The sequence below is a fragment of the Dermacentor albipictus genome, chromosome 2 (assembly GCF_038994185.2).
Source record: "Dermacentor albipictus isolate Rhodes 1998 colony chromosome 2, USDA_Dalb.pri_finalv2, whole genome shotgun sequence".
Taxonomy (NCBI): domain Eukaryota; kingdom Metazoa; phylum Arthropoda; class Arachnida; order Ixodida; family Ixodidae; genus Dermacentor; species Dermacentor albipictus.
This window is the reverse complement of record NC_091822.1, coordinates 80504481-80527738: the sequence shown is the minus strand read 5'-3', so window position 1 is coordinate 80527738 and position 23258 is coordinate 80504481. Positions and strand designations below refer to the sequence as shown.

General features: G+C 45.0%; 1 protein-coding gene across 1 annotated transcript in view; it reads left to right on the top strand.

Moving 5' to 3' along the window:
• The window catches only part of LOC135896073 (squamous cell carcinoma antigen recognized by T-cells 3-like), a 94334-nt gene that overhangs the window by 5474 nt on the left and 65602 nt on the right, over positions 1 to 23258 (top strand). The window contains exons 6-11 of the mRNA XM_065424405.1: positions 3590 to 3714; positions 6706 to 6870; positions 16168 to 16306; positions 17164 to 17280; positions 19397 to 19468; positions 22520 to 22578. Coding sequence (XP_065280477.1) covers positions 3590 to 3714; positions 6706 to 6870; positions 16168 to 16306; positions 17164 to 17280; positions 19397 to 19468; positions 22520 to 22578 — 677 coding nt within the window. The remainder of the gene's footprint in view (positions 1 to 3589; positions 3715 to 6705; positions 6871 to 16167; positions 16307 to 17163; positions 17281 to 19396; positions 19469 to 22519; positions 22579 to 23258) is intronic.

Here is a 23258-nt window from a genome sequence, read left to right as displayed (position 1 = left end):
ACGCCGTCGAAATAAACAAAGATGGCAACGACATACCGGTTCATGGCAGCTCTTTCGCTTGGTGCTGCGACCATGTGTTTCTCGTTCATGGCGTCGAATCGAGGGGTTTCGTCAAAGCTGAATGGGTCGTTTCTGCCAATTACCTTATTTTGAACAGTCTCAAGGATTTCAGCGATGAAGCCGCAGAAATCGTTCAGCTGTGTGTGCCAAAGTCCGGCCTGCCCAGTGGGCCACACCAGATTTTTTTTGGTTAAAGACAAAGAGGCTTTCAAGTGAGCCGCAGGTTTAAAAAAGGGAGGTGTTTGTGTGTAGTGGGCTTCCGAAAGGTGCAAGCACATGTTTTGCGGCATTGCTGCACTAGTACAAGTGCGATACTCAACTGTTCTAGACCTTCATAGGCAATTCCCCACTGTGACACATGTTGCAGCATATAACATATAGCATCTCACAATATATAGGCAGGAATGCCTGTCTTGTTTTCAGAAGCTAAATTCTGCACTGAGGCTAAAAACTTTAACGTTACCTGGTCAGCGTGTCTTGGGGTAAAAGCAAATGAGAGTTTTGTTTGTGAGTCGGGGCCGCATACTTCTTCTTATAGCAAGCTGATACGTGTGATAAGGTCATCTGCGTCCGTTGGGTGGTGCTTGTTCATGCTTGCAGAACACAGTGTTCAATGTAGGGCTCGGGCTTGTTAACCACTCGTAGAAATTCTCAAACCCTAATGAAATGCAAGAAGTGAATAACAACCAATCGTAAAAAGTTGAGTTTCTTCCAATAGGTTTACAAAATTTAGCTCAGGCTTTCTTTTGAACAAATTCACTTGTGTTAGTGTAGATGTGTGACTTGGAAATGAACTGAACCAGTTGTAATGAAATTTAGGTCTGTGCAGAATGTCGGAAAGCAAACTAGCTGTGCGCAGGTCGAACACGCCAAAGGTGAAACGAGCACTGTTTGCTGTTACTTCTGAATTACTTGAGGGCAAATAAACTGAAAACTCAACGCATTGAATGAGAAACCAGCATCTTCTGCTTGAACCGCTAAACTAAAGCACGCTATGAAAATGATGTGTCGCTTCGTGGCATAACATGTGTCATGATCAACTTGAGATTTTCCGAGCCAGTTATCATTCCTGTTACCGTGCCTGCCAACAAAAGTACATTAGTGAGAATATTCCTGCTGCTTAAAGCATTAGTAGCACTAATGCTGGGGCAGAAGGTGTAAAGAAATAAAACTAAATGAAGCTAAAATGTACATCACCATAATTTATTAAAGTGCCTGCTTAAACAAAGCACACTCTGTGATTTTAAATGTCAGCTAGATATTGAAAGCAATGTTTTGTTCGCCGGGACGAAAGAAGTCCCAAGCGAAGTGTTTAAAGGGCCCCTCACCAGGCCCCATAGCAAATTTTGGTTATATGGTGGATGTTGTTATGTTTCCTGCCTGCAAAACTTTTCAAATTGGCTCATTAATAGCCGAGATGGAAATATTTCAGTGCTGCGAACATGTGATCTCAGCAGGCAAACTCTACTGCGAAGCGAGACGCTCTGTCCACTTGCCCCGTCTAGCCTCCGCAAGCGAAATTCCTTCCCTACGTTCTCCCACACTAAACCTCACGGATCGGGTGATGCATACATCATGGGCCCCGCCTTCATTTTTTTTTTCTCCTCGCTTTCTTAGGGCGCAGTGCCTTTCCGCTGATGGAATCACGCGCAAGCTGTTGTGATTGCCTTGCTTCACACAGTGCATGATTTTGCACGATGTGTTCGGGGACACCCGACTAGTGCTATAAGTCAGTGCTACACAAATACTGAGGCAGGCACAAGTAGATCACAGTGCATGATCCCACGCTGCAACACAGTAAAAAATTACATAGTTTTCGATGTCTGATAGTTTTCGGTGTCTGTGTGCACGACTGCACGACGTTGGGTACAAGCAGACAAAATGGAAGTACATCTCTCTTGCTGCAGTGCGAATTAAACAAAAAGACACAGACATTCGATTTGGTTGTTTTATTATTTCTCTAAGCTTGAATTCGTCTATTCAAGCAACATATTGCACAAATAACAGATGTTGCCTAGAATAATTCTCGAAGTCACGTGTCCCCACGAGTGACGGCACAGCAAACTAATGTACATAGGCGCACTAGCATGTGTACGTCATCCTCCGGCTTGGAGCGCGGCAACCGTGAGAAGAAGGGAAAGCGGTGTTTGGTATGAACTTTCATATCTTTCCGCGGTGCATAGCGATGGGATACTTTGCAGATACGATGGTTATCGCATATTGTATGCTCTGCGCTTGTCAGCTTAATATGGCCAGACCTGGTGAGGGGCCCTTTAAAACAAACCGGCATAATATCAGTTGTCACCTTTTCCCGATGTGAAGTTTCTTATCCAGGCAGCTCTTCAATGTGTGTCGTCTGCTTCTCTCGTGAAAAAATGAAATCATATATCGCCGTCTTTCTACTGCAGTGACACCCATAATGGTACACAAGTCTTTCAACATCCATATTTTTTCATTTTAGGGCTTGTGCACCTCGGCATCACAACGATTTGAGAACTATGAGACATTCAGTGCATGTCGGGATGGGAGGCCTTCTTTTGCTTCAGGCTTGAACTTGGATGAGTTGTTCCTCGGTGCCGCAGCTAGGGAGCAAGTATTTAGTTGGAGTCAGCAATTGCTATGGACAGTCGGTGTGCCGAGGCATAGTGCCGTTGGCATCTCCCCCTTATCCCAACAATATACAAAGAGTGCTGCTAGCACGCTGCTAATAGAGGATGGCTCGTTGCGATACACTGCTAAGGAAAAAGTGTCCCCGCTGCTATGCTGCATACTCTTGCGATAAGCAGTGGGTCTGCTCTCGAGAGCTAGGTGAATCGCCATTGGCTGGGGACTCCGATAAGTGTGGCTCGGCATAGTATCACCATGCACGGGCACTAGGCTCTGCTCTTCAGCTTAGCATTTGGAAAAGGAGCAACACCTGGTATCTGCTCACGGCAGGTGCAAGGCACCGTAGGCAAGCTGATGCTCGAGCAACACCCAAAACAAAGGGACTGGCAGACAAGAGCAAAAACGTTTACGCACCTGATGCTGTTCCAGCGAAAAAGGGCTGTCTTGCACTAGGATCCTCAGAGCAAAGCGTCACCATTGAAAACTTGTTCGTGGAAAAAGCCAACCCCAACAGCCATCTTGAGTGGAAACAGAAAGGCTTAGGGATGGCAGAATAGGTGATTGCCAGCACAGAGGCACCACCTCGAGCTCCATATTGTGCCTAGTTTTCATGTACATGCAGTAACTCCTCATTTGTTAGTGGGACTGTGTCTTCATCACTTTTACTTGTCCCTGCGCAATACTCTAGACAACGAATTGCCTGCTAAGTCAGTGCCTATTAATAAGAAGCCCTCGATTAACATAATGTGATTGCACCAGTTAATTCACTGGTTTTGGGCACACTGCCTGTGTTCTTTTCCACCTGATTCCTGTTAGTGCAGAAATCATCCATTCTTGGCTACCTGTGTATGTGTTGAGCATAATTTCTTGAATGTTCAAGCTGAGGCAGTGTTTATGACAGTTGGTTGCCACTGGCCTGCAGGCATGGAGAAGACGTACCGAGAACTGAAAGAGTGGAGTGAGGCAGCCATCGAGCCATCTGTGGAGCATCTCTACAAGAAGGCCAAGCTGAAGCTGGAAAAAGTGCAGGAATATGAGACAGCTCTGGTTAGTGTTGGCTCTATGCACGTGGTTTGAGCCACTGCATCTAGCCCTTTCGAAGGTCACCTTCAACGAAATTTCGTTGCTCAGTGGCTATGGTGTTGGGCTGCTGAGCACGAGGTCACGGGATCGAATCCCGGCCACGGCGGCCGCATTTCGATGGGGGCGAAATGCGAAAACACCCGTGTACTTAGATTTAGGTGCACGTTAAAGAACCCCAGGTGGTCGAAATTTCCGGAGTCCTCCACTACGGCGTGCCTCATAATCAGAAAGTGGTTTTGGCACGTAAAACCCCATAATTTAATTTCTTTTTTTCAACGAAATTTCACTTCAACTGAATTTGTCACATATGCATGGTACATAACTTCAGGTACAGAGCAAAAGTGCACGCAGGACGTTGGAAGAGACAAAGACAGTCTCTTCTGTTGTCCTGTGTGCTGTTTTATGCTATGCCTCAAGTTATGTATTACTACTTAAAACATCAGTCTGTTCTTTTACACATTGTACATGTCATTGAAGTGCTTGTAGCACATCCACGGGGCTGGTAGTAGCGTACTTAAAAAAGAATAACTAGTTTGTGCATACCGTATTTTCTCGAATCTAACGTACCCTCTTTTTCCGATAAGATGGGTCCAAAAATTTTGTCCGCATTAGAATCGAGTATGAGCCTAAATCTGCGTTACCACATCGCCATCAGCATTTTGAAATGGCCAACCTCATATGCACTTCGAGCCCAGCTGCCATACTTCCTCCATAGGCTGTAGTACGTGTGCTAAGGTTAGTACAGTATAATCTCTGTTCAATAGCATCAAGCACTTTTTTTCCTCTGAAGCTAATGAATTAGTGACACTCTGTTGTACTGAATACCAATAAGGTTCTCAGTTAAATAGTGAACCTGTGTTTTGCAGAAACCTTTTATTTATTGCATAGAAAGTTTTGCTTTCCAGTTTTTCTCAGAAATGCAGAAGGGCTATCCCAACTTTATGGCTGGTGGGTTATCATAAGGCCAGTGTGCGTGACAGTCGAAAGGACCGCTCATCATGTGATTCGCATTGCTGGTGGTGACAGTAGAGAGCAGGCGCTATCTGCTCCGTTTCATTGTCAGGTTTGGCGGGATTTTCCACCCGTGAACGATTCTACAACCTTCAGACTCACAGCAAGTTCTGCGTGCCTATTGGTGGCTAATCGGCCCAATGTTCGCACTTTACAAAATATGTGCTGCTTATGTTGCTGTCGACGTATCTAACTGTCTTCCTGCCTAGGGCAACTAGGTACGTGCCACTGGGAATGTGCCGCTGTACAATGATGAAAAATATCCCTTTAACCACCCCTCGGGTTTGGTGAAAAAAACAGTTCATCCGCTGCTATGAACATCTCAGTCAGGTTTGGCTGTCGTATGCGGCGCTGTCGTACATGCATGCTTGCCAGCGCGTGCTCACTCCTAGCTGCTCCTGATTAGATGCCTTGCCAGACTAAGGGATAATGCTTAAAAAATGCACAAGTTGGATGTGTCTACTATCTGTCTGTCAAGCTGGTGAAGGACAGCTGGTCCGCCTGCACTCAAGCCCTGTCGTGTACAAAGCAAATGCGCAAGCGCAGTGCAGTTTGCCGAGGACAACCACATTTGGCACGTCCTAAGCGCCAAAATCAGAAGTTGTGGAGTCAACGTTAACATCCAAAACGAAATTTTAACAACGCCACGATGGCATTTAGGAGGTGGAGCTATGTGGGCATGCCCCGCTCTGCCGTAGCCTTCGCACTGCAAGGCATTGAAGAAGGAGCGGAAGCACCGCGAAAGCCATATTAATTTGCGAATAACTCCACTCCTGCTGAACGCATTGAAATATTTTGGGGGGCAAAGTATTTCTGAAATAGCCCATTTGAACTTCAAATGCATTTCTCCTCTTCGATAAAAAGTGGTTCAGGACCTTTTAAGGGGGATGCGGCCTTTGAAAAGTAAAAAATTGCAGAAAACTCAATATTTCTCTCTGCTATTAACAAACCAATTTGAAAAATTTTTGCAGTAGTACACTCCCTAGAAGGCATGTAACCATTTCAAATGTGTAACCATATTTGCCGTGGGGGCTGGCAAGAGGCCCTTTGTGACAATTTTTTTTTTTTTTTGCATGCATGTGTCTTCAGGGAACCTTTTCTACAGGGCTTGATGGAACAGAATAAGAACTGAAAGTGAGCTTAGAATTGTCTGATCAACAGCAAAAGGAACATACATTGACTAAGTTTCATCATCATCATCAAATACAACTATTGCAGATGATATTATGGTGATCTTGGCCCTGTAAGTTGGTGCACCACCCTAAGTAAACAAAATGACAGTGTATAATTGGCAAGCTGGGATGATGATGATGATGATGATTGATGGTGGTGGTGGTTGTACATGTGTTCGCATGGTGCCATGTAATGCCAGCCACTAGTAGTAGGAGCAGTCTGCACTGAAACTTTGCCCTCAAGTCTTGACACTAGTATAATGTGCTAGTCCCTTGAGCCCATAAATATACGTGGAGTTCTTTGTGGGATTTTGTTCATAAACTGAGAATATACTGAGACTGAGAATATTCAACAGAACAAGCATTGTGAAAAAGCTTTGGCGCCTTAGGGTACTCATGAGTGGAGTTTTGTTGACCAACGCAAAATTTGCAGAATCTTATTGTATTTTGTATTACAGTAAAGCCTTGTCATTACCAAGTCACATTTAATATGAAAATACCCATGTCATTATGTCCAGTCTTCGTTATAAGCAAATATTTGTTACATGACAATAACACAAAAAAATAGATTTTTTATGGTATAGTATCAAGGTTCGACCTTATAGTTCAATCCAATGTTCCAGTGTTTGTTATCTCACGTGGTCAAAGTTAATGTGGGGCCCACCACCTCATCATCTGTCGCAGCAAAACTGTGGCTTTGAAACATGAAACCCTATGAATCAGTCAGTCACTGTCGCCCCTTTTGTCTGTTTCCCACGGTGCCCTTCAAAAGCTGTGTGAAGATGACAGGGGAGTGCCAGACCTGTCGACGTACCTGCCCTACCTGGAGTGGGAGCAAGCACAGGGTGACCCTGCCCGCATCCAGTGCCTCTACGAGCGTGCCTTGGCACAACACTGCCTTGTGGCCGACCTCTGGGAGCGGTACATGACGTATCTGGTACGTACTTGCATGCAGGGCACTCCCTACATTGTCCGTTGCTGCGAAGTTTCGTATACTGATGGTACCTTCTGCTGGTCGCTTTCAAGTGCTCTGCAGCGCTCAATTTTGTTGAGGTGTTTGACGTCATTTGACTGTGCCACTGCTCATTGGTACTTTTGCTGAGCAGTTCGGCCAACTAGCCAGCCTTGTGTTTAGGTGAGCCATTTTTGCCCTAATTAGCCCTCTCTACTCTTCCCTATATTGCTGATGCCATATTGAGCTGTGGATGCCTTCTTGTTGTTATGCTAGCGTGAATGAACACTTGCATAACACTTTTTGGGCAAATTCCCAAGTTGTTATCTATGTAAGTTGATACGGGGGGGCTTCTGGTTCACAAGCAATGAACCAAAAATGCATGACATCTGAAACATTGCTAGGTATTGCGAAGGTTGTGGGTTCGATTCCCACCTGCGGCAAGTTGTTTTTTCATCCACTTTAATTTCCATTGATTTATTGTTTCCTTATTTCATTTATTAAGCACAAGTAATTTAGCCTATGTGGTGTCAGTGTTTGTTGGCTTCTTATGATATGACTAATAAAAATCGGGCCCGTCGGTTAACCCCCTTTCATCTCGTTTATTACATAACAAGGGTCTCGAATCCGGCAACATTGATGCCTTCAGGTAGCATATGTGGGTTTATTGACCAGTTGCCTTCACCCTAAAAAAAGATCACGTTCTCGTGACGCCTGCGGCAAAAAAGACGTTCCATGTTTGCCACCAAGGTCTGTGAGTGGTGGCGCTGGCTAACACTCCCAGGGTTCTACTAGGACACATAAATACCCAAGAAAGTGGATGGGAAAACGACGCCATGGTAGCTCAATTAGTAGAGCATCGCACGCGACATGCGAAGGTTGTGGGTTCGGTTCCCACCTGCGGCAAGTTGTTTTTTCATCCACGTTGATTTCCATTGATTTATCGTTTCCTTATTTCATTTATTAAGCACAAGTAATTTACCCTATGTTGTCCTTGGTGTCAGTGTTTGTTGGCTTCTTATGATATGACTAATAAAAATCGGGCCCCTCGGTTAACCCCCTTTCTTCTCGTTTATTGCTAGGTATAGCCATTCTAAAGAGGCATTCCATCGCATCCAAGAATGTTTGGGAAAGCACATCGCAGTTTTACTTTTCTGCTATCATATTGTCACGTTTTATTGACGTTGAAAAACTCGGTACTGGCAAAATCTGTGAATCGCGAACCTAACTCTGTATTGGGTGAACCTGTGCCGAGAAAACAGGTTACAGTGAAATCACAATGATGATGACTGCAGTCGGCAATTTTAGAAAATATGATCTGGGAGTCAAGCGCGTTCATTTTTATAAATGACTTGTCGAAGGTCCCAGTGTAATCTCTGGTGCCTGTGTGCCTTCTAGAAAGTACTACACAATTTGTGTCTTTAATTCTGCTTAATAAATGAAAATTGTACAAAGAATGTGAACTGTTGATATTGACACGTGTCTTTTTTTATCGGTTGACCACGTTTCACGGCCTAACAAATGTTATCGCACAATACAGGACGTGCCTGCATGTACTGGAAGTTCCTCGATAGTTATCGATCATTCTACAGTCGACTCCCGTTAATACGAAGTTCGCGGGGACCGCAAAAAACTTCGAACTAAACGAACTTCCAATTAAGCACAAAACACAAAAACAGCACTTTATTTGTGGCGAAATCGAGTATTTTCTCTAAGAAAAGTAGTCGGTCATCTTGCTTTGCTTCTTCTTGCCGAATCGCGCTGCTGAAAGCAAGTTCTGCAGGCTGTAGATGTGGCGGAACGCTTCTTCCGCGTTACCTTCAACGGCAACGAAGCGCTCCGCGAGAGCAAGGCCCGCAGCTACATCGGCAGCCTTAGGTTGCAGCTCGCCTTCAACGTCATCGTCGCTTTCCTCGATCACTTCCTGGGGCCGAATAATCTCTACAATTTCGCTGTCCGTCAGCGCACCGCACGTTTCGACCGCCTTGTCTACGGCGACGTAATCTTCAAAATTGACGTCCCCGAGAGCATCACCAAAATCAGTGCCGTCAAGCTCGCTTGTTGACGCTTCCTCCGCTGAAATATCAGAGGCATCCTCCGAAGAAGCTGCCACAAAACCGCAAGCCCTGAAGAAGTTTGCGATTGTTTCTTGCTTCACACGATCTTATGCTCGCGCCAACATGTGGATGGCACCAAGCAGGCTCACCTCGTACTTTGTGGAGCTATCCATACACAAAATCATTCGCTCGAGGAGGTGCCGCCTGTACAGGACTTTAACATTCTTGATGATGCCTTGGTCCATTGACTACAAAACAGCCGTTGTGTTTGCAGGCAAAAATGCTAGGCGTATTGCACGCAAGGCTAGCACATTCACGTGAGCACTGCAGTGATCGACAAGGAACAACACCTTGCTGTTCGAAGCAGCAAACTTGCAGTCCAATTTGCTTATCCAGCTCTTGAAGATTTCGGCCATCATCCACGCTTTTTTGTTCGCTTCATAGTCCACAGGCAGTGTCTTCACACCTTTAAAACATCTCGGCTTCGCGGCTTTCCCGATCACAAGTAACCAACATTGTTCCGTGCCAGTCATGTTTGTCGCGATCAGCACCGACACTCTTTCCTTGCTGCGTTTGCCCCCAGCACAGTCGTCGTCCTTGAATGTCAGAGTCTTCTCTGGTAGAAGCCGATAGAAGAGTGCAGTCTCATCTGCATTGAAGATGTCTTCCGGTCTGTATTCGGCGAGATATTCACGCAGCTTTTCGTCCTTCCACGTGGCGCATGTTTCCTGGTTAACAGACGCCTTTTCACCACACACGCTCTTGAAAACCAGGTCATGGCGATCTTTAAAGCGCGTCAGCCATCCATCTGACGAAACGAAGTCATCGATCCCCAACATTGCTGCAAACGTTCGGGCTTTCATCGCAACAATGTTTCCGCTGAGAGGAAGTTTGTTGCTCCTGGCCTCCCTAATCCAAACCAGCAGAGCCTTCTCCAACTCTGGGTAAGCGCCGGTGCGCATTCACTTCCGAGAAGTCTTGAACTTGTCGTTCTCAAATGCATCCATTATTGTGCGCTTGTTCTTGATGTAGTTTGAGAGCGTGTTCGGCTTGATCCCGTACTTCCGCGCTATGTCTTGTTTGGCGGCACCTCCCTTCTCAACTTCCTCCAAACCTCAACTTTCGTTGTCAGGTCGAGCGTGCGATGAGAGCCACGGTTTGCCATGGCTATAAACTGCGGGTCTAGGTACAGTCAATTCCGAATCACCCGTGGAACAACCTAGCCTACGAGCTACCCACACAAAGGCGCTCAACCGCCTCGGCATACGCTGCGCACGCTGCAAGACTAATCTCGCACAATCTCGCCACTGCCAGTATGCAGCGCTGCGTGCACCTATGGCACCCGCGTGGCCGGAGCTCATCGCGGAGGCCACGCGCAGCCTCCGGCGGGAGCCGCTTCGCCTCCCGCCAGAGTTGATCGCGGAGGCCACGGCAGCCGTAGCAATGAATAATCGCGCCGCTCCATGAAGGATGGCGTTGCGGGCGGCTGCGGTGGCAATGACACCAACGCAGAGCACGGAACTGTTGCAACACTTGAAAAATTGCACATTCTACCAAAAAATGACGGTCACCTCGAGGATCCTGGCTGAAAATTAACTTCCAATTAAACAATATTACTGGATGAGGACTTCGAATTATCGAGCGATTTCTTCTATAGGATTACATGCAAAACTGACGGGACCAGCACTTCACTTCTAGTTAACCGAAAATTCCAATTAAGCGGCTTTGAATTATCGGGAGTCGACTTTATCTGCTGTCTGTTGTCACTGAACCTTGTAATCTGATTTCATGAATGTGCGACGCGAATAGCATAGAACTTTCTGGCAGACACACGGTCACTAGCGATTACTGTTAACCTTCGATGACTGATGTATAAAAGCTGACGCGCTTGATCCGCTGATCAGATTTCGGTGACCGCCGACCATGTTCACCGCTATTGCTGTGCTTTGAGTGTAACTTGCTTTTGTGGGCACAAGTTCGCCTAATAAAAAGTTAGTTTCGCCATTCACAGTTTTGCTTTCTTCACCGTCACTACTACATGACAATATTACAATCAAGAAAGGGAATAAGTTATGATTACACCGCAGAAAAACTCGAACAAAAGTGCAGTCATAACATGCGTGAATGAATGGGCGGAACGCGATAATAGTCACAGGGCTACACTAAGTATTCCATTGTCATAATGTCACAGCGATCATGTAAACACGGATTCACCTGGAAAGTTGCGTCAGCCCAGATGACGGGACAGTCGCCGAGGATGCAGCAGTGGACGAATCACAGAGCCCCTTGTTGATGCTGTTGTCCACTCCTAGCTTGGCTGTCACAACCAGCATGGTCGACGAACGGGTCGCAGCTGCATTCTCCGAGAGATGTTGGTAGGGCAGGGTGCAGGATCAGCACTCGGGCAACGGTCGACGCACCGCATTTGTGTATGTTGTGGTAGGCGGCAGGTTCAGGCTTCTCAATTGTGGAGTAATTCGGGCATTGAGGCACCGTTAGTGCCATTTAACGTGGCCCTTCAATAAGTTCACTAGAAAGACTTCTCGGAGCCAGCAGGGCGTTGTCTGGAACTCAACAAACAGAATGGCGAGAGCAGGCCATGCACGGGGTTGCTAGAATTGTAGAGTTTCATACGAGGCTGGAATAGGGTGTGATGATCGTGATGTTGATGCGACCTGTAATTCAGGCAAAGCCTCAAAGGTCATTATTTGCAGTTAAATCTCTGAGGTGTGCTGCAACCAAGGCAACGCCTCAGGGATTACTGTCTAATGTGCAATCTCTGAGGCCATACTTGATGTCTTGTCGAGGTTGCCAGAAGAGATAAGGGCAGCGGAGTCAGCGTACGCTACAGCCATGGAGTCCGAATAATTGAATATAGAGCTGGCGGCTGTCCGAAATATCGGCGTCTTTACGCATTAAGTCTATAGGGCCGTTGGCAGTGCTGCAAAGCTGACCGAATTATTGAGCATGTCCAGATTATCAGTGTCCAATTTATCTATTGATGACTGTATTGCAAGGCTTAAAGTGTGAGCTCACAAAGGAGCGCCACGATAATGACGGCTGCAACCAGGGGCCATGCCAATCAACGAAAAAGGCGGGCTCTGTGCCTGGGCAAAACCCCAGGAGCCAACGTGGTGGAAGCCGCTGACATTACCGAACTCTGGAACCATGTCACTACTGATGATGAAACAGGTGGTGGTTCGATGAAGGAGTCTTTTGAGCGCAGATAGTGCTGCTTTGTTATACGAAGAGATCTCTGATGGGGCGATTCTTGTCGCGACAGACGGTGGCATTGTGCGACGGGGCGATGAGATTGACAATGACTCGTCTTTGACACCGACGCCAGTGTTCACGCGAAGTGCACTGTTGTCGATTGAGTCGCTCATTATGCACACTTTATTATTGCTGCTTGTGTTGGCGCAGCAGCTGGACATCACACTTGTGAACCTGAAACTCCAGCGAAAGCAGGTGCGGCTTTCTGACTCTCTAAGCGTGCCTAACGGTTGATGCGCTGTGCAGAGGTATAAATGTTTTTTTGTTTTGTTTCATAGGCTACTTTATACAACGTCTATTCTTGGCGCAGGTGGCAAATTTGGTTTCGTACTTATAAAAGTATGTTCGGCAGCTTCCTCTTATGGCAGTCCAGATATAGTGATGATCGATTATAACGATTTGATTTTTCGTTCTTCTTTATATCATTATAAGTGGACTGCACTGTACTAGACTCGTCGAAGGTTCCAGTGTAATTTCTGGTGCCCCTGTGCCTTCCAGAAAGTACCACTCCACAATTCGTGTCATGCATAGAATCTGATTACACAAGGTTTGGAGAGAACATACAAAGCAGATAGGGTCAACGATCACATTCACGTAAATTCCAATCATGCAGGTGTTTCTTACACTGGGCGATAACTTTAAGTCGTTAGCCGGTGAAATGCAGTCCTTGAGAAAAGGATAAATAAGCACATGTGTCAATATGCTGCTTGACTGTATGCAAGAAAGTCTAATGCTCTGCGACATACTACTGGATTTTGTGGGTGTGATCAGCATGAATGATGTCACAAATATCGCAGTCACAAAATAACTTGAAATTATAATGTCACAGAGAGGGTATTTGGTTCTAGGACTGAATTGAATAGCAAAGCATTAAAATCACACTTCCAGATTCATCCCAGCTAATACAATAAAACTTTGATGCAATGAAGTCGGTAAAATTGGCACTTTAATTTGTTATATAAACATTTTTGCTATATTGAAATGCTTCCTTTTTGTGAAAACAGGTACAGTCGCCGACAGATTTTTCTTCACAGAAGGGGCTGTAAAGAATTTCTGAATTATCAGGCAATCGAAAGAAAGAATGCATTTCATTGACAAAAAAAAAATCATTTTGTTGAATTTAAAAGTTGGTGATCAAAGGTATAATTTCATGGCGTGTTGACGATAGCTTCAAATTGGCAGTACTAATCAATATGAAGCTTTCGTGTTCACTCTGCTGCCACAGTTGATAGTGTTGCCCGCAGTGGAAGGACGTTATCAGCAGACCGCTCTCCACCCAGCCCGACCAATTCAGCATTAAAATCACACGAAACTGAGAAACTGATGTGATGGGCGAGAACATGTTGTTCGCAGCTGCCATGTTTGTTGTAATTTTGCGACATTGCACATGCATGTCAAGTTAAAAAATTGAGCAAGGTTCAGTACGACGACGGAAGTTTCGGTAGCCGTTATGCTTTATTTCTAGTGTTGGTGTTAGCTATGAGTAAAGAAGTAGTAGTTTCGCCTGGAAATCGAAGCATTGATGGAGATACCAGGGTATTAGATAACTACACGAAATAAGGTTCGTAGTTTTATTGGCCGTGTAAATTGCAGTAAACATTCGCTTACTGATTAAATTACTAAGTATGCTGTCACACGTGCAGAAGCAAACACGAAGAAATCTCGCTCAATGACCACAAACACTCACTGACTCAATGCTAGCACGATGAAGAGTATAAGCAGAGGGGAGTAAATGCTTAGTTTGCCTCTTGCTTCTATGCTACTCTGACACTGGAGATTATGCAGCCCCAAGCACTAGCACACATGAAGCCACCAGCTATACCAGCTCGCCAGCCCTTGCACCCGACTCAGATTACTAGACTAAGATAGGGCGCATGGCCGCTATGTGCCCAACCGCCCTGACAGCCATGCCACTTATGCGGAACATGGTGGCAAGAGGGCCTGACGTTTATTACAAGCAACACTGCTCATGTTTGTCACTGTTATTGCCATATGAGGCAGGGATATGACCATAACAAAAACATCACATCGGGCGCTATGGCAATCCACGCTCGGAATACGTGTGCTGCGTAGAATGCGTCAATACGAATGCGTGATAGCTGCACCAACTCTGCACTCGCCACTTATGACCTTCGAAGTCGGGCAGCGTGTGCTGCATGATTTCAGAGACCGTGACCAGCTGAATTTGCCACTACTGGTGAAGACATTGCGCCACTTCCGCAGCCACTCTATGCCATGCGGACCATGATTTAGAGTGGCATGCAGTTCAATCGTTTGACCATATGCACCCTTGGCAGTTCCCGTTTATTGCCTCAATATTCCTTTGCAGCAGCAGGGAACTTTTCTATATTGAAATCTCGAATAAGTACACTTTGTTATACAGTAGACTTCCATTAATCCGACTCTGGTTAATTCGATTTTTCGGCCAATTTGATCCCATCTGAAGGTCCCAGCTGGCGTGCATGTATTTCTATAGGCCCAAACTTTTGTTATTTCGATCCCATCATTAGCCTTTGCCAGATAATTCGAACTTCACCAGTGAGCACGCATGCGCCTGTTCCCTGTGGAAACCCCACTAGCGACGCCTTTAGTGCCATTGTCTGTCTCGGCGGAGCTTAGGAAATGGGGACCGCATTGAAAACTCATCTCCCATTAAAAATGGCTCTTTTCATAAAAGCACTTCCTGTTTAGCTAGTTGGTAGCTGTTCATTATAAAATATAAAGACGCCAAAGAAATGGACACACACAAGAGAAGAGAATGGGACAGGGCGCATTTTCAGCCTGCCCTATGAAGATTTTCAAGCAATAACCGCAGCTGTCAGAGTCTGATTATGGTATTTACTTGATTCTAACACAAGCTTTTTCTTCATTTTATGTATCTTTTTTGTTCTTTGTCTTCTTGTCGGGAAAGTTGTGTCGAGAATTGCCTGCGCAGTGAAATCAGACGCGATACCAAAACCACTTTTGCAGCGTTTGTATGCTTTACTGCATATAACGACAAAGCTGACTTTAGAAAACCGGCCATCGTAGTGCAACACATGCTAGACCCTTGCCCATTTTTCTTGCTAAATAATTGGGTGCACGTTAAATTTCTACTTTGGTTTAGGAGTTTTAATGTCATTTCTATGTCAATTTTTTTACCTTGAACACATAGAAAATGGGTGCGCATTTGATTCTGGGGCACATTTGAACTGGGAAATTACTGTCAAATGAATCAGCGATGTGTTTTGATGTTCTTTTTCTGCATCTTGTTTAATTTAGCCCACTGGATAATTCGATCAATTTTGTTGGTGCCGCCAGGGTCGAATTTCGATTGTATTGAGGTTCAAAATACATGGCATTCTATGGACAAAAAATTATAAAAGTTAAATACTTTGTTTTATTGAGAATATTGAGAAGTAAACAAAATTGAATATATTGAACTTTAAATGTGAATAACACTTGTTTTGGCTAGAAGTGGCTCATCATGCTGTGATGGAAAGGATCTTGGGAGACTTAAGAGGTTCTAGAATTGCAAGATCTACGATGGTTTAGAAGGCTGCTACAGTATAATTAAGCTCCTGATGTTATTTTCTCTATTATGTGCGTAGCTGCGCCACAATCATCGTTTAAGTTTTCATCGAAGCTCTGTCCGCCTTGCACATCGAGCATAGTGGTAAAAGGCCTGAAACGAGGATGACGTCAATACAGAGGTCACATGAGCACTCTATTCGAAGCACCGTGCTGATGCCGGAAACGACATCACACTTGTGTTCTTCATCAGAACCTGTTAACTGACCTGTGGCATCTCCCGCAGACACTGCTGCTTGTTTTTTGTAAATAAAGGTGACTTGCGGGGATTATTGTATTCAGGGGATGAAAATAGTAATATGATGAAAGCTCACTTTTCTTTAAAAGTGCTTCAACTGCCCGTTTGCGGGGTGTAGTGGATGAACTCTATCTTCTGGTGCAGGACAACCAGCTGAAGGTGGAGTCTGTGTCCCTACCCTGCCACGAGCGGTCTGTGCGCAACTGTCCGTGGTCTGCCAGCCTCTGGGCCTCCTACCTCAAGGCACTTGAGCGCTCGCACGCTGAACACAACAAAGTCAAAGGTCGCGCTTCTGCCACTGTGCCTTTTATGTGTCTGCCAAGCTTTTCATGCATCTGGTCATGCTGAGAATGTACCAGTGTCTCTAACCAAATAGCAATTAGTTGGAAACACTCCTACGTTCTCAATGAATTATTTCAACAAGACAGGTAATTCTGTCAAACCGTTCAGTTTCCAATCTGCTGATGTGGCACACAGTATGCAAGTCTTTTGGAAGATACGGGAACCTAGCATAGTGGCCTTGTTGCTATGGCATTGCGCTAGTAAGCCTGAGGGCGCGGGATCGAATTTTGGCCATGATGGCCGCATTTCGATGGGGATGAAATGCAAAAACACCCGTCTACCGTGCATTGGGTGTAGGTTAAGGTACCCCAGGTGGTCAGAATTAATAGAAAGACCCTCACTATGGCGGGCATCGTAATCAAATCGTGGCTTTCGCACATAAAACCTGAGAATTTTTTTGTTAAGATATGGGGCACGTCGCATTCTTTCACATTTCCTGAACTAATAGTCATGTAGTAGCTCTGTACCAAGAATCCTTCAGCACGTTAGGCACACCAGTTGTTTATGACGCCTCTTCCATGCACCATGTGGGTCTGGTACTTCTTTTATTCCGAACTTTCACCTGATACTGACACATAAGGAAGTGTCCAGTGAGGCTTGCAGGTTCCACTGTACTTAAGAAAAACAACAATGGCAAGTGAGATTGCAAATTGGAAAAGCAGTATCTGCAAAGGCAAAAAAAGTTTTGCCTTAATACTTTGTTATAAGTAGCTGACATGTGCCTTGCAACAGCATTTAGCACTTTCATATGTCTCTTGAATTACTTGTTCTCAGCTTTCTTTCCTTTTTTCCCCATAGAGGCCATGGAGCAAGCGCTACAAGCTGGATTTAGCCAAGGCCAAGACTACCAGCGGTTGTGGCTTGCTTTTCTTGATTACCTACGGCGTCGTGTTGATGCACACTCGACGCAAGGTGGTACGTACTGCTGCTACTGTTCGTTCCAAATGTTGGGAGCCCTCTGCAGCACCAGTGTTGCTTGCCAAAAGTAACGCGAATTGCCACTCGGCCTGTGGATTGTGATGAATAACTTGCAGTGGCAGAAATACTCACTGAGGTGGCACAATTGATGCCATTTGGTGTGCTGGTAAATATTGGCAACCTCACACTTATGCATTTGCAGAAAACTTACTGACTTTTGACCTGTTGGAAAAAACGAGCAGGTTCATTGCAGACATTTCGTGGTGTCTGAAACTCCAATGTCTGTCAAGTGTGAGTGAAGCAAAAGCAAAGCAGCAACTAGCCTGGGCATGTTGATGGATGGATGGATGGATGAATAACTTTCTTGAGATCCGTCGGTGCGCGCAATTAGTGCGCAGCAGGCCGCTCCCACGTCGGGACAGAGAGGCCATGCCCCTCCACTGCGTCGCGGGCCCGATGGACAGCCCAGAGCTATGCTTCAAGGTCCGAGCTGCTTAGAGCTCGGTCCCACTCTTCCTTGGTGGTCCTGGCCCTCGGCGCAAGGGGGCAACCCTAGAGCATGTGAGCAGGGCTAGCTGTATCCTTACAGTAGCGACACGCGTTGTGAGGGTGTGCGTCCGGAAATATTTTGTGCAGGAAGGCCGGGCATGGGCAGGTGCCCATCTGAAGCCGCCTGTACACCTCAAAGCTCTCCCTCTGGTCCTCCTGTTCATATGGCACTATGTCAGGCACTTGCCTTCGTAGCAAATTACATGCTCTTATCAACATGCCCGTACGTGACTCAATAAAGTGCAAGAAGTCACGTACGGGCATGTTGATAAGAGCGTGTAATATGACACGAAGGGAAGTGCTTGACGTAGTGCCATATGAACAGGAGGACCATAGAGAGAGATTTGAAGTGTTAATTCTGGGATGTATACAACAAAGGAAATGTGCTTGACGTGAACTCGTAGCTGTCACGATCATTGTCGCATTGGGCCGGGTTACCCACATAGTTGGTGCCTTTCGGTCTATTACGCTGAAGCACCGTCACAGGCACTTCCTATGTGGCCAAAGTAGAAAATTAGAAATTGATGTTGCACTGTATACATGTGCGACCTCAATCATACTGAGAAACATAATACAGTAGGCTTTCGTGATTTCGACTCTGGTTAATTTGATTTTTCGGTTAATGCAATCTTGACCAAAGGTCCCCACCGGAGCCCATGCATTTCTATGGCCCTAAACTTTAGTTATTTTGATCCTAAAATTGGCCTTCGTCGAATAATTCGAAGTTAACCAGTCAGAATGCATGCGCCTGCCCCCTGTAGTGACCCCGATAGACACCCCTTTAGTGGCAGTGTTTGTCCAAACAAAGCTTAGGGGGACAGTGAATGTATTGAACAGAGGTCATCTCACGTCATCCCGCCGGCCCGCTCTAGGAAGATTTTCAAACAATAATTGTAGCTCACAATATCTGATGATAGTATTTATCTGATTCTATCGCCTGCCTTTCTTTTGTTTAAGAAAATTGGACCGAAAATTGCCTCCACGGGGCAGTCAGACACAGAACCAAAACCGCCTTCGCAATGGTCATATGCTTTACCACATAACAGGGATGCATTGCGGCGGAGTTTTTTTTTTTAAGAAACTGTGTGGCGAATTTGACATTAAGAAACAGGCTGCCTTCGTGGAACAATTTTTCTTGCTCAGAAGTCGGGCACATGTTAGATTTCTATTTTGCTTAAGAGCTTTAATGTCATTCCTACGTTAGTTTACTGTTTTGGACACACAGAAAGTTGGCGCGCATTTGATTCGGGGTTGTGTTTGAATAGGGCAAATATTGCCCAATCAATCAGTGGTATGTTTTGGTGTATTTTCTGCATCTTATTTAACTCGACCCGCCGGATAGTTTAATGAATTTCGTCAGTCCTGTCAGGGTTGAATTAATTGAAGTCGACTATGTTCACCTGGGAAAACCCAGATGCAGTGAGAAACACCACTTTGTACTACACAGATGACTAGGAGTCCGGCTTTGCAAACATTGGAAGGCTATGCATGACAATGAAAGAAATAGAGGACTACAGCCAACACCTTTCCGCTGAGCCGGCTGTTGAAATTTCTCTCCCTGCAGATGAACTGCTGACTCCTTACTTGGAGGACCTGCGATCAGCTTTCCAGAAGGCAGTTGAACACCTTGCACAGTGTGAGTACGGCTGCCAAGTTAGATAAAATTTCTCCACCACACTTTTTTTTAAAATTTTTATTCCACATTTTTCTGAGGATGTGCACTTTACTACCATTTTTCTCCTTTGAGGGTCGGCCTATTCTGTACGCTTGTTTGACATGCAGAGACCTGCGGGCTTAAGTCCTTGAGGTAGGAATTAATCCTCTCTCAATTTCAGGTTGAACGCATTTCATTAATTTTCAGTATGGCGACTAGTAGCAGAACAGATTGGCAATGCTGAATTTTTTATTGAGTTTTGTTGCGTCCACAAATACGAACTTCATGCCTGAAATGTTAAAAAAAATACTTTCGATGCAAGAATCGCATGTACTATTTCATGTGAATTGTGTTTAGAGAACAGCAATAGTCTTCCGCAATTTACCTACTGGAAACAGTTACTGTCAGAAACAGCGATAGCAGAGAACCCACATGCATGGCAACATACACTAGCGTTGCAGCGAACATGCAGACTTGTACCTCTGCAGTGAACCGCTTAGCATCGTTAATCCGAAATATAAAGTGCGCCGATCTGAAGTTTATTTGACATCTCCGCACATCTATGACAGTTTCCCAAGATCGTGAAAAGCGGGAACTTGCCAATTTGCTTCTTCAAGGCAGTGTGGAACGCTCAAATCGTGATTTCTTTTGGCCTGCAAACATTTCAAGACGCTTGCACTACAGAATGGTCTTTGACATACTGATCGCAGTGCTAACCTCAAGAGCCTGCGCTGCCCAGACGCAAGTCCATGGATGCCTTGCGTGCTTCAAAATGCTTTTTGTGTATTTTTATTCTAGAGAATGTAGAAATGGACTGGCTGCATAAGTAAACTAGCCTGTATAAATATGCGCTGTGCTGCCATCAGTGCACTTGTACGGCAAACTGTGAGTGAACGTGCCTGGTCGCATGTCCGTTGCAATACCAACAATGCGCCATTTAAATGGCTGATCATCATATGTGGCCAACGAGCCAGGCGGACTGTTATATTGGGTTTTGGAACCGGCTTCCTGTCAGAACCAGTGGTCCTCACTTCTTGACCACCCTAAAAAGTCCCTGCATTTCTTCTTACATGCCGCCCAAATCTCTGACGCCTCATGGTCGGTACATCCCTTCATTGTCGGCCCTCCCCTATGGTCCCTGCATTGGTGACTGCTGACATTGCACGCACGTAGTTAGTTTCGAAAGTGCCTCTTAGCTTGTAGAACATCCAAGCCCATTTCCAAACATGCGGACCTGCAAATTGCTCAGCAGTGAGTCTTGCACACCGCTGATGCAATAGTCTTTATGCAAAATGTGGATGTTGGGTAAGCTCGTGTTCTTAAATTCAGAGTGAAATGTAAAGATTCGTCCAAATGTAGTTTGGGGGCAGATTTGTTTTAGCTGCTTGTGATATCATAAAATGCCATTAACAAGACAGTTTAGTTTAGTGTACACAGCTTATAGCATACGCTATGTGCTATAGTATAGGGTGCGCTAAACAGTGCACGTTTTTTACAGTTTTAGTTGCCCTGCGAGATGTTCAGATCTCGGAGGCCATATGCCGTCGTCGCGGCTATATTCCGACTGGAGCGATAGGTGGCGCGGACATATAGAATGTTTCTTTCATTAGGCTTCGACTCGTTCGAAACGAGAAGCGATCTTGAAAACTGTGCAAGGTTATCCACAATACTTTGTCGTCGAAGCGGCCCGAGGCTAAGTGAAAGCCATTTGCACAGTCATTTGCTACGAACGAAGTGAGTTTTACAAAATCAATGCCAAATTCAATTCGAAGTGGACAGCAGGGAACGGCGGCATGTTTTCTGCAAACCACGCTAAGACGCTAAGGCTAAATCTGAGGAATAGCGTGCATACGCTATTCACTATGGGTCATTCAACGTTCTGCATGTGCGCAGTAACGACCAGCTATATTATAGCATACGCAATGGTATAGTGTACGCTAACCAAAGCTGTCTACTGAAAGCCCTTGTCTATAAAAAGAAAGGCCTGACAGCGCGGAATCTCCAGTTCCCCAAACGATGCCCCACAGCACATTCAGTGAAAAGATCGAGTGTCATCCACGCTTTCTTGCGGAACGCTTATTGGACCGAGAGGCCTTTTGCACTCTTGAAGCAGAGGTACGATCTGCTCTTGCTGATAATGAATGACTGCAGCTTGCAGGAGCCCTCCATGCATGCATGAGCCATCCATATGTACAACGAGCAGGACTGAGAGCACCCTGCTCATTCTACCTCTGTGGCACGTACTGCACTTCAGGTTCAGTCTCTTGTTTACAGCATCTGCCAAGACAGTGCCGTTCCAAATTTGTTGGCATTGAATATCTTCACTGACACTAGAAGTGATCGCATCTCCTTTAGGAGAAGCACACTTGCAGAGGTGCAGCATCCGATATATTGAATGTGGCAGTGAACGAGGGTTCAGTGTATGCATAGTACATTGGGGTATGTTTGGATGGAATTTTCAAGGGGATTTCACAACAGTTCGATATTGACAATAATTTGATATATCCGAGTTTGATATGTCTAAGATCAACTGTATTAATAAATTTTAGAGCGCAGGTAAGGTCATAAATAGCTTAGGATGTATTTAACGCGTTTAAAATGTCATTATTTTTGTTGATTCTGATTTCATTTGTTTCCTTGGCATGCACAATTGTACACAGGGCCTGAAGGGGTTAATTTCTTCTTTTAATTTTCTAAACTTTGTGTAAATGTAGCGCTATTATTGAATGTTTCATCTCTAAGAATCTGTTACAAACTCAAAGAAATGAAGAAAAGGTAAAGCTCTTGGTATATGTTTGACAGTCTCCATACAACAAGCGATTACCATACTATGAGCAATCCTGTTATTTTGTTTAAGTTGATATTATGAAGGAGACAAACATCTAAGTTGAGTATATTTCCTCCTACTTATGTGCTGAATGCCTTCTTTAATGCAGCAGTCGAGAATTTATTCTGGTATGTTAGTGTGTGTGCAAAGCGCAGCTGTTACATCGCTTGTCTGGCCTTTCCTCCCTCCCTTTTATTTTTTCATAGATTCATCAACAGAGGATGATGTATGTGGCCCTGTGCTGAAGTATTGGTCAAAAGTTGAGGTAGGTTTAGGTACCAGCTGTTTTTGTCATAAATATAGAGCATCTCTAAAAAACAGCTAGTCATGATTGTGCGAACTTATAGTGGTGGCAAACATCAGTATTGTGAGATAGTCACCAATAATCTATTGCTGAACTAAGTTAAGCTAATTTGTTTAATAGTGTAAATTACTATAGCACATACACTGCAGTTGAGCAGTTGAAGCTGCCAGCTACTCAAGGCATGTCCACTTACTAGTAAGAATGCTAGCACGCTAGCTCCAGTTTCAGGCTTCCAAACTTGGCGTGATATGCATTGGTGTTTGACATAACATTGTCTTGGTATTCCTTTAGGGAAGCTTTTTGTGAAACTAGCAAGCGGGTGCCAATGTGTTTTGCTTTAAGTATGGGAACTTGTCTTGAAAGTGGCAGTGGCCTCAGTACTCCTACTGAGGAGCTAGCACAGACTGGCTTTGGTGCCGCAGTTGTAACATGCGCTTTGCACCCACTCATTAGAAGTCCATTAGTGACTAACACATAATTAATTATTTCATTCAGAATTGTCACACAGTGCCTGATGTCCACCACTGCTATGAATCTTGGCTAGCCAACATTGTAATTTCATCTCGGCCCCGCAATTTTTCATATTGTAGATGATGTTCATGATACTAGCATCCAGTGGTAATATTTGCAGTTACATCAGT